Source organism: Saccopteryx leptura, chromosome 12 (assembly GCF_036850995.1).
Source record: "Saccopteryx leptura isolate mSacLep1 chromosome 12, mSacLep1_pri_phased_curated, whole genome shotgun sequence".
Taxonomy (NCBI): Eukaryota; Metazoa; Chordata; class Mammalia; order Chiroptera; family Emballonuridae; genus Saccopteryx; species Saccopteryx leptura.
In genome coordinates, this window is record NC_089514.1 from 10123376 (window position 1) to 10143371 (window position 19996).

Genomic DNA, 19996 nt, shown 5'->3' on the forward strand with positions numbered 1-19996 from the left:
TTTAAATATCCTTCTTAATAACGTCCAACCTTGTTATCTCCTGACACCCCTGCCTCCTCCGCGTCCCCATTCCTCCTCTGAGCTGATCGGACTTACGGCAGGTGGTTGGGGGACAGCGTGATGAGAGGCAGCCTGGGCCAGAAGGACAGACAGACGTGCCCGGGCTCGGAAGCCAGGGCCGCGTGACTCTTACAACGCGGACACGAGCCGGTTCGTTCCTGCAGGCCCGGAGAGCTCAACACCGGTTAGGTCTCCTCCAGCTTCGTTCCCGTGTCCTAATCAAAGGGATCGAGACCCCTGACCTCGCTTAGGCGCCGAGAGCAGAGCTGGAGAGACAGGGAGCGCAGAAGCGCGGTGGTTTCTGTTGTCTTACAAAGGCTCTCGGGCAGAGCTTGCTGTCAGACCACCCGGGGCGTTAGCGGCAGGCTGGCCTGTTCTGTTTACACACCTGTGCCTTGTTCTTAAGTGCATCCTCCCAACTTTTGTTTTTCCAGTTGCCAACGAAGCTGGAGACAAGGCTGCCAGACCACTCGCCCGCTTCTCCCGTGAGTAAACCTTTCACTCCTTTCCTGGGCTCCCTCAGGGGCCCTTCTGCCCACTCAGCTCGCCCTCGTCATCCTGCCGAGTGCCTGTAAAACACTGCCAACAACGAGTTCTATAAGATGTCCTCCCCGCGTCCGTATTCCCCGCGAGCCCCATCCTGGCCGAGCTAGTCCTTGCTGTTGTCTGTCTAATCCCGAGAACTGCTGGTCTGTCTAACCGTCCCAGGCCTCGCTGTTCCAGGTGGGGTCCGGGGAGCAGAACAGACATTGCCCCGGGGGGTTGGGAGGAATGCAGAGCCCCAGGCTCACCCCGACCTGCTGAGCAGAGCCTGCGTGGTTACAGGTCCTGGGGTGACTTCTGTGCGTGTCTGAGTCTGAGAGGCGCTGCTTGGGGAGCCCTCCGAGTGCCCTGTGTGTGGGGGGGAGGGCTTTTCGTGAAGACAGAGAGAGGAGTGTGGGAACGTTTGCAGGCGGCAAGGCCCACACGCTGTGAAAGCGTCATGGCCGCCCGAGGTGGACCGGGCGCCAGCTCCACGGACTTGACCTGAGTTCGCTGACATTCTGAAGCTGGACGGGTGGAATGGTTTTTCTTGGCACAGGACTTAGGGTCTCAGGCTGGGTGGGCTGGGTGCCCAGAGGTGGCTGTTGGTCCTGATCATCTGGGATAAAGACTGTGAAGCACACGGCCTGCCCGAGGGCTCCGGCGGTGTGGGGGGTTGTCGTGACGTTATACTATTTCCCTGAGTCACCTCCTCCCTCTCCTTCCCGCCCTCCCTTCCACGTATATTTGGAAGATGTTTCTGTGCCCAGCCCTGGAGACACAGATGAGTAAGTTTTGTCTTCAAAGAGCTCACAGTCTAATCAGAGAGGTGGAGAGGTGAATGGCTATAACTCAGAGTGTGGAGGGGAATTCTGGCGAGGGCGGCAGGTGAGTGAGGGCTCCTCTGACCTGTGCTGGGAGTGGCTTCAAGGGAGACCTGGTGGGGGACAAGCGTGAGCAGAGGCCTGGAAAGTGAGCAGGGCCGGGGGAGGGTTAACATAGAGAGAAGGAAACATCTTTTATTTATTTATTTTTTAAGGTGAGAGGAAGGGAGATAGGGAGGCAGACTCCTGCATGCGCCCTGACCAGGATCTACCCAGCAACCCCATCTGGGGTTGATGCTCGAGTATCAAGCTCCTTTTAGCACCTGAGGCAGACACGCTCAGACCAACCTAGCTGTCCTTAGAGCTTGGAGCCATGGCCACAGGAAGGAAAGAGGGAGAGAAGCAGATGGTCACTTCTCCTGTGTGCCCTGCCCGGGAATCAAACCTGGGATGCCCATATGCTGGACTGACACTCTATCCATTGAGCCACTGGCCAGGACCGAGAAGGAAACTTCTAATCTTAGCAAAATGCCAAAGCCCTCAAGGTCCACCCATGTTCATTATGCTGAGTGAAGTAAGTCAGACAGAGAAAGACAAAAACTGCAATCTTATATGTGGAATCTAAAGAAGCGAAAACCGAAGTCATGAAATATGAAGTGAGTACAGTGTGGTCGTCGTAGTTAATAACATATTATATATTTGCAGTGGCTAAGAGACGTAGATCTAGAAAGTTCTTATCACAAGAAAAAAAAGTGTCACTGTGTGTGGTGATGGATGTTAACTAGACTTATTGTGATCTTCACTCTGAATTATTTCAAAATGTATACAAGCGTGAAAGCATTATGTTGTAAAACTGAAACTAATAGAATGTTATATGTCAGTTACATCTCAACCCCCCCCCCCCAACCCCCCCCCCCCCCCTTACCATAAAACCAAAAAACAAAACCCCAAACCAAACCGGTATAACTTCTCAAGGCACAGAGGCCTTGCAGTGCTCAGACATGGCCACCAGGCGGCAGGAGAAGCCCAGGGTTTGATGTGCGTCTCTGTTCCGGGAGCCTCCACAGAGGCTCCACTCTGCGACAGAGAAGCCTTTGTGGAGAGCCGAGGGCATTGGGACAGCTTGTGTGGGGATGGGGGCCACGCGGGGAGGGCATCGACCCAGAAGCTTGTGAGCCGGGCAGCTCCATTCTGGGGTTGTGATTGCTTCCCGCACTGAGGGGAGAAGAATTTCTCCTCCCGAGATGAGCCGTGGTCGAAAAGAAAATAATGGTATCCGAAGCAGTAAGAAAAGGCAGCCAAATCTGGCCTCTTTTGCTTTGGGATGTAAAAATCTGGATAGCGGGAAAAACAGGTTATTCTGCGGAGCAGCTGCAGGAGGAGGACTTTGCGGGGATGCGTGATAAAGCCCAGGGCGGTCACCTCGTGTTTGGGTGTTTGGTCCCGGCTGGGTGAACGGTCCTCCCGGGCAGAGAGGAATGGCGGTGAGGGTGAACCCTGGCATTGGGCTAAGGGGTGTGCCAGCACCTGTTACATGGTGATGCCCGGGACAGACCCCAGATCGTGTCCGACGGAGTGCCGGAGTCCAGCCAGAGCACTCCCCCACCCCGCTCGTCCCAGCCGGAGGGCCTGGGGCAGCAGCGGCGGCTGGAGGTGGCGGTGGGTGCGCTGTGGAGCCAGGATGCTGAGAGCAAGCCGAGGGTCCCTCGGGGGCGGCGCGGGCTGAGAAATGCTGTGAGCGGCGGCCGGGCTGGCGGCTGGGAATTCCGTGTTCTCAGGGCATGTCCTCCGTGGACTGGGCCCAGGACAGGGCAGGGACCAGGTCTGGAGGTTCTCGGATTTGTTTTAAAGAGCTCCACCCCTTCCTAAGAAGTCCAGACCCTGTGTGAGGCTCTCGACTCCACCACGACGGTATTCAAGGCCTGAGCGTCTCCGCTCCCCGCCCGTTCCAGCAGGAGGTGGTCCTCCCACGTGGCGGCTCCAGGTTTCCCGGTAGGAAGGGCTGAGGACTTCGTTGAAAGGCTCGTGTTAGGGGCAGAGTCTAGCTCCGTGGTCCTCAGAGTGGGGTCCCTGGGAGCTGGTCAGAAATACAAGAACGCGGGTCCTTTACCAGATCTGCTGAGTCAGAAACCTCTGGGGTGGCTCCCCGTGTTGGAGCCGATTCTGTCAATGGCCTGGTGCACGCCCAAGCCCGGAACCACTGGTTCCACGGTGGTGCTGACGGATGGAGAGGCAGAAGCCAGGGGGCAGAGCAGTACGGTGTTTGTATTTACTTTATATATCACAGAATAATACAGTTAGCAGGTTGTTTTTTTTATAGCCATTTGTAGTGACATATAAAGAAGACAGAGCAAGTATCAACTGTCCTTATTAGCGAATGGTATGTTGTTACTTCTATTGGAGGCGCTTGGGGCGCTGATGGCGATAAGGAGGAGATGGCTGGGTGATCTCCCCACACGGATCTTGGAACCGACGCTGTTCTGCATCATCACTTGAATAGAATCCTTCCTCCTCCTAAGATCCTGGCCGTCTCCCTCCACCCCAAGCTTTTATTAGGAGAGCTCCTTGGCTGGCCCCTCCAACCTCTGCCACAAACATGTGCCACCATCTTCAAACTCTAGTTTTTTTTTTTGTGTGTGTATTTTTCTGAAGCTGGAAATGGGGAGAGACAGTCAGACAGACTCCCGCATGTGCCCGACCGGGATCCACCCAGCACGCCCACCAGGGGCGAAGCTCTGCCCGCCAGGGGGCGATGCTCTGCCCATCTGGGGCATCGCTGTGTTGCGACCAGAGCCACTCTAGCGCCTGGGGCAGAGGCCAAGGAGCCATCCCCAGCGCCCGGGCCATCTTTGCTCCAATGGAGCCTTGGCTGCGGGAGGGGAAGAGAGAGACAGAGAGGAAGGAGGGGGGGTGGAGAAGCAAATGGGCGCGTCTCCTATGTGCCCTGGCCGGGAATCGAACCCGGGTCCCCCTCACGCCAGGCCGACGCTCTACCGCTGAGCCAACCGGCCAGGGCCAAACTCTAGTTTTTGTCGTCACATATTCGTGCTTCAGAAGCACAGTTACTGCCCAGCCTGTGTCCCCCCAGGATGTTTGCCTGACCACCAGGGCTCCCCGCTTGATCTTACTGCTGTCTCCGTCCTTCTGTCACAGGCTGTCGTTACCAGCCTGGCAGCTGCTTGGCTCGGCAAACAGAAATATCAAGCCATCGCTGTGGATTTGAAACATGTCCAGAGTGCACACCCCCCACACCCCCCGGGAAAACTTGAATCTTCTCTGTGGCATCCGTGTCAGGGGTCAGGAGCTCTGGCAGGAGCCCGGTCAGTGCGGACACTCTCCTTGGCCCGGAAGAGTGTTGATTGTCACAGGGAAGGACCGGAGAGAGTAACAGAGAGGGAAACAGAGAGAGAGAGAGAGAGGGAGGGAGAGAGAGAGAGAGGAGAGAGTTTGGAGACTGAGACCCCCTTCACTTTTCTCCTTTTGAATGTATGTGATCGAGCGTTTGAATATGTACACTACGTTACTTGGTCCTTAGTTATGTTAGCCACCGGCTCACCAGCGGGGACTGTCTGATGATATTCTAAGTAGCTTTTAGGGTCTGTGGATGATCTGTGACCCAGATGTCAGTTGGGGAGCTCCTGGTGCATTGGATCCGGGCAGGCGGGCTCCACTCACTGTTGTGTGCCCTTTGGAAGGTTAGAGCAGTGCCCACTGTTTTCCACGAACACCTGGGCTGACCCAGTGTTCTCCGTGCCCTGGTATCCACTGCCGTTCGCTGCTTCCCTCTGCCTGCTTCTGACTGTTGTCACATCCGTCCTGAAATAGACTCAGATGTGGGACAAAGCCCCGTCCTTTTTCTCCTCTTTGGGAATAAACGGAGGCTGTTGGTCAAAGCAGAATTTGACTGAAGATTAGGGACCCACGAGAGAGATCCCGGTATGCCGTAGCATGCTGACCATTCAAACTCATAGTTCTGTTCTCCGCAGCCCTTCATGGATCCCAACACCAGTACTTAGAAATAAACATTTTCTATATCCATGTCCATGCAATACTTTCTTTAAAGGCCACTTTACCTGTGCAGCTGCTGGCCTACCACCCCTGGCTCCTTCTCTCTCCTCCTCCTCCTCCTCCTCCTCCTCCTCCTCCTTTATGAAGGCCATTTCCCTCCTAGGAATAAGAAGACACCCCTTCCGGGCTAGGCAAGCAGACTCAGGTGTTGCAGTGGTGTCGCTGTGCTTTCGGCCTGGCTGAGCCTTGGGCTGAAGCCCAGGGCGGACTTCAGTGGTGCCGTCTGGTCAGCTGTGCAGTGCGCACCTCAAGGGGACAGCATCCAGACTAAGCTACGGACAGCCCCTCCCCCGGAAGTGGTGCAGATTCTGTTGAAAGTCTCACATTCGCACCTGCAATTCTCGGAACGTTTGGAAGAATTGCTTGGTTTGCAATTGGTGTGTGTTTCCCTAGTCAAGAGGGCGAGATAGGAAGGGAGATCAAGATGTGAAGCCAGCCCTGGCCGGTTGGCTCAGCGGTAGAGCATCGGCCTGGAGTGCGGGGGACCCGGGTTCGATTCCCGGCCAGGGCACATAGGAGAAGCGCCCATTTGCTTCTCCACCCCCACCCCCTCTTTCCTCTCTGTCTCTCTATTCCCCTCCCGCAGCCAAGGCTCCATTGGAGCAAAGATGGCCCGGGCGCTGGGGATGGCTCCTTGGCCTCTGCCCCAGGCGCTAGAGTGGCTCTGGTCGCTGCAGAGCGATGCCCCGGAGGGGCAGAGCATCGCCCCCTGGTGGGCAGAGCATCGCCCCTGGTGGGCGTGCCGGGTGGATCCCGGTTGGGTGCATGCGGGAGTCTGTCTGACTGTCTCTCCCCGTTTCCAGCTTCAGAAAAATAAAAAAAAAAAAAAAAAAAAAAAAAAGATGTGAAGCCAGTTGGGTGAGACGGTGAAGAAAACCCATCACGCACGTCCCAGTTGAAGCGCAAGGAAGGAAGAAAAGACCGATTAGAAATGTAGTCAAGTGTTTCACGTGGTTTCTACCAACTCAAGCAGATGGTTTAGAAAAGTTGACCATGCAAAGGGCACTTTGGGTGCAGGAGTATAAAAATACAGTAAGTCACAGTTCTTTATTTCAAGGAGTGTACCACCAACAGATGATCATTGTCTTTATTTTGTTACCCGCAATGGTTAGTTTGAGCTCAGATGGAAGAGAGATCTTCTCTGTGTGAGATAATACCCCAAAGCCTCTCCTTTTCTGCAGCTCTTGATGAAAACTCCAAATCTCTAGGCAATCAATCACTTTAACACTTTTACTCTCGCTCACAGCACACCGACCGTCACAACGTGTCCAGGCTGGGCATGGCACGTTCCTCCAAGCTCTCCGAGCTCGTTCGTACCTACTGTATCACTGAATTCATTCCCACCCAGCTTTTATAATGAGGTGGAAAAATCAGTCCTGGAACTTCCCAGAGGACTAGGAGGCAGATTTACAAATGAATCATGTAGCAGATGGCGAGACTCAGAATTTCTGCATGCTTTGCAGACATTAGCATACTTCAGGGTAGTGATGCGTTGGAAAAAATTTTCACTTAATTATGGGGGAAGTGGCGTCTGAATTAGTGAAAGTCTGAATTATGAAAAACTTAAAAAAAAAAGAAATGCCGTCTTCTAACGCTCAAGTACCCGAGTTACACGAGCCGTTAACAAAGTGTTTGTCAAGTACATTTCACTCGTAATAGGTAGGCTTCTTTTTCTTTTTGATTAGTATACCGAATGAATGCTGTTCAAGTTCTTGAGAACAGTCTTCCTTTAATCTTGCCGACATCATTACTCTGCCGAACAGACGCGTTCTTTTGATGTATGACAAAGTCATTGAGACCTTTCCTCTTGGAATTGATGGGCTCGCTGTAGAGCGATCCACAGCACCAGATGAATCCCTAAACAGACTTTGAACATCAGGTAGGAGCTGAGCCGCGCCCGTCCATCGGTAAGACAGATGCAAGGCTTGACCCTGGACGCAGGTTGGGCACCATTCCTCCTGCTCACGCTGTTTAGGCTTGCGTTAGGTACTGCTCGGTGTGATAACTCGCTGTTGGGGTGTACATGTCAGTCTTAAGCTGGGTTCTTTGTGCTGAATTCATCTGGCAGCCCAAGGAGACATTGAGTGAAACCTGGAGCGACCTATATACCTTGCCTTGTGGGAAACAAGCTCTGTGTGGGTCTTTTTTTTTTTTTTTGCATTCCAGAGTGGTTAAATTAGGGTCAAAGCCAAAATAAAATCCCCCACCAAATCTGAAACGAAACACCATCCTAAAGACATAGGGGGAGAGTAGCCCTTTGAGAAATGATTTCACATAGAAACCAGAAGAAGAAAATGTAAATTAAATGCTCCTTTGCATTCTCTATATGCGTTCTCATATCCCATGTGAGGCAGAAGGAGGGAGCCCCAAGAAGAAAAACAGGTTGCTTTTGAGTTAGGATGCACAAGGAAGTAGTAATGCAAAGAAAGGAAGTAAACAACACAGGAAATAAAATCCACACTGAATATAGAAATGGCATGGAAAAAAAATGTAATTAATGATTGGAAGAGAAACTTGAGAAACAGTGTCTTTAGACTGTAGATGGAAATAAAGACTTGAGCATGACGAGGAGAGGTAACAGGAGGCCAGAGAACAAACCAGCCTAAATAAATGACTCATACGTATTCTGTGACTAAAACCAAACAATCGGAACAGAAGCCGTAATCAAAGATAAAGTTGGAGACAGTATATCTGAACAGAAGAAACTAAGGCTAGAGTTTGCATGTTGAAAGGGCTCATTGTGTTCCAGAAAAATAAATTTAAGAATCGGTAAAAAATAACCCACGATTATATACATATATGGCTAACATAATTTTTGAAATACAAAGATAAAGAAAAATGTTTGCCTTACAAAGGAGAAAAAAACTACCAGACTTTGTTCCTGATTCTGTTTTACAGCATGTAAATAGCAGACGATAATTAAAAAATATGTTCGGAGTTTAATGTAAATTCAGTCAGTCTGTACCTAAGTTGTTGTTCATTTGTATTTCATTAACCAACATGTCATCCTTGAGAAGAATTATTCAAGGATGTACTTCAGCCAGTTGAAACATGAATCAAAACAAATTCTGTAGAGCTGTGCTCAGCCTTGAAATGTGGCTAGTGATAACTGACACGTGCCGTAAGTGCAAGATGCACACTGAGTTTTGCAAAAAAGAAGACTATAACAATCTCAATAGTGTTTTGTATATTACCTGTATAAATGATATTTTAGATTTGTTGACTTAAAGAAAACATAGGAGTATGCATACTTTTTTGAATTACTGGTTTTGTTTTGTATAAAAACCCAGAAGTGGCATTGATCGGTTATATTGGTAACTCTATTTTTAATTTTTTTTTGTACATTTTCTTTTTTTTTTTTTTCTTTCATTTTTCCGAAGCTGGAAATGGGGAGGCAGTCAGACAGACTCCCGCATGCTCCCAAACGGGATCCACCCGGCATGGCCACCAGGGGGCGATGCTTTGCCCCTCTGGGGCATCGCTCTGTTGCAACCAGAGCCATTCCAGCACCTGAGGCAGAGGCCACAGAGCCATCCCTAGCACCCGGGCCATCTTTGCTCCAATGGAGCCTCGCTGCGGGAGGGGAAGAGAGAGACAGAGAGGAAGGAGAGGGGGAGGGGTGGAGAAGCAAATGGGTGCCTCTCCTGTGTGCCCTGGCCGGGAATCGAACCCGGGACTCCTGCACGCCGGGCTGACGCTCTACCGCTGAGCCAACCGGCCAGGGCCTTTTGTATATTTTCAAATTAGAAGCAGGGAGGCAGTCAGAAAGACTCCTGCATGTGCCGGACTGGGATCCACCCAGCATGCCCACAAGGGGGTGATGCTCTTCCCATCTGGGGCATTGCTCCACTGTGGCTTGAGCCATTCCGATTGAGGTGGAAGGCCATGGAGCCGTCCTCAGTGCCCGGGCCAACTTTGCTCCAGTGGAGCCTTGGCTGTGGGAGGGGAAGAGAGAGATAGAGAGGAAGGAGAGGGGGAAGGGTGGAGAAGCAGATGGGCGCTTCTCCTGTGTGTTCTGGCCGGGAATCAAACCCGGGACTTCCACAAGCTGGGCCGATGTTCTACCGCTGAGCCAACCAGCCAGGGCCTCTATTTTTAATTTTAATTTTCTCATTGATTTGGGGGGGGTAGAGAGAAAGAGAGAGAGAGAGAGAGATGTAGAGAGAGAGAGAGAGAGAGAAAGAGAGAGAGGGTAATGGAGAGAGAGAGAGAGAGAGAGAAATAGAAGTATCAACTCGTTTCACTTAGTTCCATTGTTAGCTGTGCACTCATTGATTGCTTCTCGTACGTGGCCTGGGGATGAACCTGCAACCTCTGGCGTGCTGGGTTGACACTTTTGCCACTGACCCATCCAGTCAGAGCCTCTACTTTTAGTTTTTTGAGGAACCCTCATTCTGTTTTCCATAGCAGCTGTACCAGTTTACATTCCCACCAACAGCACACAAGGCTTTGCTTTGCTCTCCATCCCTCTCAACACAGTGTTTCTTATCTTTTTGATATCAGCCATTCTAGCAGGTGTGATCTGATATCTCACTGTGGGTTTGAGTAGCATTTTCCTGATGACAGGTGATCTTGAGCGTATCTTCAGACACCTGTTGGCCATCTGTATGTCTTTTTCTTTTACTGATTGATTCTAAATTTAAATCGCCACATAGACTAATGGCTACCAGATTGAATGGCACAGCTCTAGAACGTAATCTGAGAAGACAATAAATATATGAATATGTACTCAAGACTATTAATATATAGATGAAGATTAAATTAGAAAATGCACAGAAATCCATGCTGGTAAATTTTAATATCTCTTTACAAGATGGCAGTTTCTAATGGAAAAGACTGACTCTGAAAGAACTCAATAGCCTGATTACAGCAATAACAGAAGGTGACATTGAAAAAATTTGTGAAATAATTAGTTTGCTAAAAATATTTTAGATCCCAAGAGTTTTATAGGCAATTATATTCAAATATTAGGGAATAGATTATTCCTGTGATGACGACTACATCAAAGAAGAAACTAAAGGCTTGTCTCCTTTATGAATATAAATGCTAAAAACCTTACATAGAATCCCAGCAGTGTGAATATGTAAGTATACTACAATAAATATACAGCGTGACTGTAGAGAACTTATTTAGGGAATGTGAGATGGCTTTACTACCGTGAGGTGTTTTAATGTGTAATCCAGATGTCATAAAGACATATCTTTTAAGATCTACACATGACTTGTCTCAAACCCCATCTCAAATCCAGTTTTAATCCCTCAAATTCAATCAGTGAGTTTTTCAGGGTCTCCCTGTGCATTTTTAAATTTCGTTACTTCTGGCCACCGTGTCCTGAGTTCAGTTTTCTCCTGTACCTCGTGTCTTACAGATGTTAATTTTTTTCAAGACAACAATGAAAATATGAAACATAGCCCATTCTTCACAATTTTTGAGTCCTCTCCCTGATACCACTCTCATAAAGCAGCAATGACTTTTATGTGTATGACTCTTACTGTTCTGGGGAGGTGATTATCTTGAAGTTTCAAACAGTGTTTAACTTAAATGTGGATATCAGGCTTGCAAGTGGTTTTTGAAATTTCTTCACTTATTTCTGTCAAGTGTGGTTCCAGCTTGGAGCTGTATAGCACAACCTTCTCTCTCTACCTTCCTTTTTTTTCCCTCTCCTCTTCTCTTGCCCACTTTTAAACTAATTTTATTTTGTATGCAGAATAGTTTAACTCTTTCTTTGTTGTTTTTTTGAGTCTAAACCTTTGGGGCTCTGCACCTTCTCTCTTACCATCCCATCTTATCAAATTATTTTCCCAAAAAATTCTTTAGAGGAAATTTTATTCCATTGGGAGTATAAATCCCCCCCAGCACCACCATTTTGCTACTAATATAACACATCCATAGGTCAAAAAGAGGGAGAGAGAAAAGGGGGGGCATATGATCATCTCAGTAGAGGGTAAAGCCATTATCACTGAATTTTTTTTATTTCTTAGAACAGAGAATCACTGTAACTAGATTATAAAAGGTAAATTTATAATAACGCTACAACAGACAATTTCATAGGCATTTCATATAGAAAATAATGTGAAACTAGCAAAATGATAAGGTTGCTTACTATTGTCAGTATGGCTTAAAGTTCTGGAAGTTTTAGCCAGTGCAATAAGACATGAAACAGAAATATGAGGTATAACTATTAGAAAAGAGAAGGAAAGTTTATTGTGGATGGTGTATATGCTTAGAAAAACAAAAATAAGCAAATCCTTTAGAAAAAAGTTAAGAAATTGTTAAGGGGACAGACTATTAAGTAAATATACTAAGTGAGTTGCTATCTTATATTTCAACAATAGCAATTTAGAAAATATAATTTTAAAATGTACTCTTATTAATAAGAGAGGACAAACATATAAAATATCTAGAAAACTTACTAAGAATTTCCAGGACAAAAGAAAATTAAAACTTGACTGAAGGAAATGAAAGTCTTGAATACACCAGAAGCCCCTTTGGTTGGCAAATGACAGAAACCCAACACCAGCTATCTTAAGCTCTACGGGGATTTGCTGGAAGGACACTATAGTAATTCACAGGTCTATGACAGAGTTGTCTGTCTGGGGGTCTGAGAGATTAAAACCAGGGCATGCCATGCTCAGGACTCCTCTTTTCTGTTGCCCGTTGGACACCAGCTTTGTTTTCTCAGGCTCCTTCGTGTGTTGGGACGCGGTTGCTAGCACTAACAGTCTAATAGGGAAGAAGGGGCTCTTTCATTTGGTTTCCTCAGGGGAGAATTGTGATTATCCATGCTTGGGTCATATACTTACTCTTTAACTTGATCACCGAGGCCAGGGCCCTAGGGTAACACAGCCGAAAGCCTATCAGACCCACATGGACTGGGTAATGGAGGAAGAGTTGTTCTCAAAATAAAGCGAGAGGGTGCCTTTATAAGTATGAAGGGACAGGTATTTGGGTTAATAAATACAGTAGATGTTTCATACAGAAAGGACCAATCACATCCCTAGATGAGAGAGCATGATATATTGCTAAGATGAACATTTTTTTTTTTTTTGCTAAAGGAATTAAACAGTTATTCATACTTTCTTAAGTACCATCTTAATATAAATTCAAAAAGGAGATTTCTCTTTGGAAATCAACAAAGTGATTTTAACGGAAGTTTTCTTAGAGATGCAAGGAAGTGCGATTAGGGTGAGAAGGGAGGAGGCCTCGCACTGTCAGAAGATGTCACTGGATGTTATAAAGTCATAAGTAGAGGAATGTAATCCAGTAATTAAAAAAATACCAGTTTTTGAAATTGGAGAGACAGAATTTCTGAAAACTTTCTAAAACCAAGAATTAGAATATTAAAAGAACAGAACAGGGCTATGTGACTGATTTAAAAATATTCAAATCCTTATTGATACTTTTTTTTAATTTTTTAAAATTTTTCTGAAGCTGGAAACGGGGAGGCAGTCAAACAGACTCCCGCATGCGCCCGACCGGGATCCACCCGGCACGCCCACCAGGGGGCAATGCTCTGCCCATCCGGGGCATCGCTCTATTGCGACCAGAGCCATTCCAGCCCCTGGGGCAGAGGCCATGGAGCCATCCTCAGCACCCGGGCCATTTATTTGCTCCAATGGAGCCTCGGCCGCGGGAGGGGAAGAGAGAGACAGAGAGGAAGGAGAGGGGGAGGGGTGGAGAAGCAGATGGGCGCCTCTCCTGTGTGCCCTGGCTGGGAATCGAACCCGGGACTTCTGCACGCCAGGCCAATGCTCTACCACTGAGCCAACCGGCCAGGGCCGATACTTTTTTTTTTGTTTCTTTTACTACCATTGTTGTTTAATTTTAGTGAGCATACCACTCTTCATCTGGGTTTTACTAGGTTCATTCCTGACCTCTGCATCCCAGCCAGTTTTCTTACCTGCTGGGAATTTTAGGAGCCTTAGCCTCCTACCAGGAGAGGTTACCTATAAACCCATGTCACAGCTATTTTGAGAATCACTGAAGCTTTCCAAGAATTTTTATTAACCTTTATGGAAAATTAAATCTCTTCTTTTCTCTGGGCTTTACAGGAGTTTACCTTCTCAGCCTTCGGCCAGGATAATCTTTGTGTGTGTATATATACAGTGGTACCTTGAGATACGAACAGACCAACATACAAATATTTATTTATTTATTTATTTATTTATTTATTTATTTAAGATATGAGCTGCAACTCGGTCCATATTTTTGTCCAAGATCTGAGCGAAATTCCAAGATAGAAGTCGTGATTCAGGAAGCTGCCGCTAGTTGGTGCGTTGGCGCACGGGTCCAGTATCGGCAGTTTGATATACGAGTTGACTGACTTATGACCTTGGTTACAGAACAAATTAAATTTGTATCTCAAGGTACCACTGTATATTTAAATCAGGAATCAAGCTGATGGGACACTTGTCCGAGGTCACTGGGATTGCCACCTCACCTTCGGCTCCTCCTGCCAGCAGTTTATCAGGGGCTGCCTCCATCAGACACATTTCACAGTGACTCTGTGGTTATTTCTGATTCTCATTTTCTTCATCTCATTGTCTTGCTCTCTTGTCTTTTCTCAACCCATCAAACTCACCTTGTATTCTTCATCGTCTCCCCCTGCAGCCTGAACTTCCCTCTTTAACGGAAGTGGCAGATTGCTTTCATGCCAGAGGACTGAGCAAAGTGAAGGTTCTTCCTAGGAGCAGACAGGATGTATCTTATTTCTTATGTAAAAGATGCATGTTTTGAAAAAAGTGCAGAACATTTTGCTTGATCTGTACACCGTATACGTTTATTTGCTCATAAATAAAGTACGGACAGTGTGATGTATCACCCTGTGTCTTGGATCAGGAGAATGAGAATTTAGGGGCAAAGCAATCTATTGTTTTCTAACTCTATGATCTAGATTATCTGATTTCTGGGAGCCTTAATGTCCTAGTGCTCAATAATGTGTCCATAAAACTTACTTCAAAGAGTTGATTTATGATTAAATAAGCTAAAACAGGTGAAGGCACGACATTTCCGGCACATCGCAAGTACTGAACAAAATGTTTGTTCCCTCTGAATCGGAGCACTTGTTCTCTTGATAAGTTCAGTGGTGTGGATGCTGCCACTGGGGTTTATGATTCTGGAAGATCTATAACCAATCTAGAGGGCTCACGGGGTCCATGGAAAGTTGTCTTTGTGAAGGGAGGGGAGAGGATTTATGGCAGGAGCAGCGGGGAGATAACAGGACAGGAGAATATATTAGGCATTGAGTGGGGATCAGAAAGTAATCAAAGGAGAGACGGAGGCGGGCTGGGAGGGGCGGAGCGGGTTGAATGGAGCTGCTCGCCTCCTGCACCTGAGCCGTGTTATTTTTGCTATTAGTTTAGTTTATCTCTGGTCCCCCTCCTGGGCTTTTGGATATTATTGAGAAGGACCTGTGTGACTCACTCTGTTTCCATGTTTTTGATTCTATTTCATCAGAAACATTTCATGCTTTCAAAATCAGCTGAAAATAAACCAGAGCAGGGAAGGTTCTTATTTTTTTGTTTCGTCCGAGCAGACCATTCCAGTGTCCCTGGAGAATGCCCTGCCCACATGGTTGGAGAATCAGAGGAAGAGTTTTTTCCCCCACCGCTCTCTCTCCGAGTTCAAAGACGAGAGTGCTCCAAAGGGCTCATGTCAGAATGAACCACAGTGGGGCCGCTGTGACCCTCCTAAGGCAGGAATGAGCAGCAGCGGGGATTCTGGTTGTAATTTCTAGGATTCAGACACTGTGGGAACTCTGTGGATTGGGTACATTTTGAGCCCAGCTTTGCATCCTCGTGGCCCATCTTTAAAGCTCTAGGTGTACTGTTTTCTCTTGATTTCTGTCCTGGGGGGGGGGGCTGTGCAGATGGAGTAATTTCCCCACAGCCATTCCTAGTAGATCCAGAAGGGCTAGGGGATTAATATACCCTGAGGGGTTACCCTTGTCTGGGGGAGCAGACCCTGCTGTTAATGCTCCCTCTTCCATTCCTCCAGAGGATAATTCTGAGTGTCACCCACAGATCCTCTGAAGGTCTCTGACGGCACTGACGCAGGAACGGGAGGGAGGAATTAGGATTATTTTGTGGTTATAAGGCGGTCACACTACCTCTAAAGTGGTACAGTGTTATTTGAAGGTGGCTTTGGATTAGCTGCAGTAAGTATATAGTGTGTACTCTAGGGCAGTGGTCCCCAACCTTTTTTGGGCCACGGACCGGTTTAATGTCAGAAAATATTTTCACGAACCGACCTTTAGGGTGGGATGGATAAATGTATCACGTGACCGAGACAGACGTCAAGAGTGAGTCTTAGACGGAAGTAACAGAGGGAATCTGGTCATTTTTAAAAAATAAAACGTTCAGACTTAAATACAAATAAAACAGAAATAATGTAAGTTATTTATTCTTTCTCTGCGGACCGGTACCAAATGGCCCACGGACCGATACCAGTCTGCAGCCTGGGGGTTGGGGACCACTGCTCTAGGGAACCACTTAAAAAAAAGAACTAGAACAAGTATGCCTAGAAAAAGAGAAAATAGTACCATATAAGATACTTAATTAAAACCACAAAAGGCAAAAAAGAGTGGAACACACAAATTGGAACAAAAAACAAGGGCAGCCAATGGAAAATAGTAATAAATGTGGTAGCTATTAATTCAATTATATAGGTAATTATTTGAATGTTAATGGTTCTAAAGGAACCCATTAAAAGACAGAGATTGTGAGAATGGGTCAGAAAACCAGATCCCACTGTAGTTACCTACCAGACACTTTTAAAGATAAAGGCTCATGTAGATTAAAAGTAAATTGATGGAGAGAAACATACAATGCTAACACTAATCAGAAGACAGCAGGAATAGCTCTAATTTTAAACAGAGACAACTTCAAAGCCAGGAAAGATATCAGGGATAAAGAAAGCCGTTACATAATGCACTAGGTTAGCCTGATTGTAGGAGAATTTCTCAAGGGGACGCAGTAAATGTTGGTTGTAGGCAGCGTGAGGACTTGGATAGTGCTAATGGGTTATTCTTACAAAGTCATCCAAATACAGAATGAGCATGTGTCAAAGAACTTATTTAACTCCTCAATTGATGAAGAAACCACTAAGATGTTAGAGCTAGTCCGAGGGAGAATCTAATGAGCAGAGAAATATACAAGTCCGCCCGGAACGCTGACTTGAGTTTGCTCAGTAACTGGAAACTTTAGGCAACACTCATCTTTACCAACAGGGCAACAATGAATTGCTTCCCATGGAGCACAGTTTATGTTTCTAGAAACGAGAATCATTTGCATTCCTCTCAGCTTTCACCAGTTTACAGAACTGTAAACTAGCTCCAAGATAATGAAAAACGGAGGTAACCAAGGTGGGTGACTAGACAGGAAACCCACTAACCGTTTTGGCCCATTTCAAAGTCTTGAAGCATTTTTCTTGACAATGTTTGTGGAGAGAATGGGGGTGAGCGGAAGGGGGAAATCAGTTATTTTCCAAAGACCGGCTCTAGTCTGGACCAGGAGTAGTTGCCTCGTGTTTTTCTGCCTCTCTAAAGCTTCCTGAGGGCAGGAATGGTGCAGTAAGCGTTTCCATATCCAGCCCAGAACTCTGAAGTGTCCAACACCGTGCTTGAGAAGGACACAAACGTTAAGTGTCCTTCTGTGGGTGGTTGACATGTATCGGTGGGCTCAGCCTCCGGGCGTACCCAGTATTCCTAGGTCTCTCTATTGTGCGTTGTGCTGTTCACCTAAAGCAGACTATTGTGAATAATTTATCCCCTGAAGTAGATTAAAACAGAAATCAGTAAAACTCTCCTCACTTTGCCCCATGTCAGACAGGCTTCCTGGATCTCTCTGGGGCCAGTGCCTTCGGACCAGGTTATAGGTCAGACGGCACCTCTGAGCTGTTACAGTTAGATCCTTGTGGCTGGAGCCAAGTCCTACCTAAGGACAGCTTTTATCAAGTCAGATAACGGGTTGGGACACTCTAGGACTGGGCTAGGGCTTTGATGGCCCTTCGATCAAATATTTCTTATTAGAGAAGAATATTGAGGGAAAGTGGACAGGGACTCAGATATCAGGGACAACGTGAAAGATTCCATCTGGGCGTATCTAAGCACTCGGGGGGAAGTGGATGTCTCCCTGCCTCCATTAGCAGAAACCTGCCAGCACGGCCAGCGATTCCCAGATGTCTTCTACCAAAATTCCTTCACCCTTTTCTGGTTTTCTTCTTTCCTTAGAAATGAAAAATCATAAGGTATTAACACATTAATTATTATTTTAGTTTTCTTATTATCATTTGGGTTCGGTAAGAAAGGTACTCTATTTCCCTTTATCGTGCTGTGAAAATTTTTGTCTTAGTCATGATATGGAGTGCATACTGAAATAGAGTTGTGTCATTTGAATCACGGACGCGTCAACTGCATGCTTCCTGTTCATGAATATGGAGAGGATCTTTGCCTGTATTTTCCGTCTTGAAAGGCAACTTTTCAGAACATGGCTCAGCTGCGGGTCCACAGGCTGCTCTGCCTCCAGCATTTCCTGATGGCATCAACGTCTACCTGACCGCCTAACGGCAACCTTAACCCGTCCTGACAGTCCTTTCTTCTCTATCCTCTGCACCCAGTCAGTTCAAGTCCGGTGGATTCTACTTGCTTATCTCCCAAAACCACCCTTTCCTCTGTGTCTTCGTCAACACCAGGCTTTTCCAGACCCCTCATTTTCTCGTGGCTGATTGGCCCTCTTCTCCAGTTCTAGGCTCACACACGCCTCTCAGCGGCAGCACAGGTAACGGTATTGCTGGTTCCCAACATTTTCTTGAGCAAAGACCCCCCCCCCCCCCCTGCCTCCGTCCCTTAAAGTTAAAAAGATGAAACAAAACAAAAAACAACAAAACCACGGGCCATCCCATGAGATGAACTGTTTTTTGGGCTCCTGAGGGTTAAGAGAAACACAGGCTATTTCCATTTCTTGAGTTTCCCAGAATATTTAAAAAAAAAAAAAAAAAAAAAAAAAAAAAAAGCAAAGACATGCCAAAATAGCTTATAAAAATTGTGGTGTGTTTTAACTGTTCACATTTAACAAATTAATAATTTTAACACGAGAGGAGTATGCAGAGTGACTATGTCTTTCACTAGATAATTGGAGGACTTATTAAGATCCAGTTCCTAGTACTTTATAGATGGTACTGTTTGGATATGGGGAACACCTTTATATTATGTGATGAGCATCCATGTGACATTTTGGAAGGTATTTGGCGACCAACAAAGACCTGAGAATGTAAAAGGAAGGTATTTATATGTCTCACAGGAAGAAATCAGGAGATGGGGTGTGGGGGGGGACCAGGGACGCTGTTCAGCTGTGCTGTCAGGGACCCAGGCTTCCCCACCTTGTCACTTTTCTATATGCAAGATGTCTGTTTTTGTCACATGTCCATTCGGGACCCTTAATAGAGAGATAGTTTAGGTCACACGAGCCTTCTGATTCACTGAGAAAATGGTAAAAAAGCTATTATGTGCTTTACATGAGTTTGCAGCTTATTTATGACATCTGTGTAAGACTTGGTTATTTCGTCTGCAGACAGAGTGGGGCTGTGGACCCTTCAGATGCCCTGCCGGTCCTTGTGGGGTGTGCTCCTCTGCAGTGTGCCAGTTTCTGTTCTGAAGCACAGACAGGGTGGCGTCAGCTCAACCTTGCTTAGAATTCTTTAGTGCTTTTTTTTTTTTTTTTTTTTGCCTACAGAAGACATTCTAAAATAATTATCATTTTACTCAAGGCACTTTACAGTTGGCCCAACCCTCCGTTGGCCCCGTCCCTGGTCACTGCCCCCTCTCTCTCTGCTCTGCTTTAACGAAGGAGCTGCTTTGATAGGCTTCTGAGCCTTTGCCCAGTGGTGTTTGCATGGGCTGTCGGCTGTCTTTTCCCAACCTGCTAAAGAACTGTTCCTGCTTCAGTCGCCTGAAGACCTGCTTCAGACCCATGGCAGATGTCATGTTGTGCGCGTAGTGTTCCCCGGGGCCCCGGAGGTGGTGCAGGCGGGACCTGCCCTGCCTCCTGATGCTCTTGATTTGCTCCTTAGTGATGGTGTATTGCCCATTTATTGTGATTGCTTCAGAGTCGACTAGTTCCCAAAGCAAACATTCTCATTTATCTTCCTATTTCTAGAGCCCGGAATGGAACCTGGCATGCGAGGGAATTACTATGTCTGTACTGAATGATTAATAAAAGATCAAAGGGAAATAGGCAGGGAGTTTACTGTAAGGTCTCCGCTTAGTAGAACCAGACCTTCATGAATAGGACCAGATTTTATTCAGATAGATTTCTAGGACTTTTATAAAGCTGTCTTGCATTTCAGGAGTTGGAGGGGTCTATTTCCTGTCACTAATGTGCTTTACTTTTTCTCGTGATTGATACTAAAACCATGTGGATGTGGGACATCCCAGGGGGGTCATTCATGACCATGGTGACTGTAAGAGTTGTTTGCTGACTTAGGGGTGTCCTCAGTGAAAGGTCATGGGTCTTAGTGAGGTGGTC

At 46.8% G+C, this 19996-nt stretch overlaps 1 protein-coding gene across 11 annotated transcripts in view; it reads left to right on the plus strand.

Moving 5' to 3' along the window:
- The window catches only part of PDE1C (phosphodiesterase 1C), a 436629-nt gene that overhangs the window by 136159 nt on the left and 280474 nt on the right, over positions 1–19996 (plus strand). For 10 of the 11 annotated variants that reach the window (XM_066354394.1, XM_066354395.1, XM_066354396.1 and 7 more), the window contains one exon: positions 495–545. The exons of the other annotated variant lie outside the window; for it this stretch is intronic. In XM_066354394.1, the coding sequence (XP_066210491.1) occupies positions 495–545 (51 nt within the window). The remainder of the gene's footprint in view (positions 1–494; positions 546–19996) is intronic. 11 annotated transcript variants of the gene reach the window in all.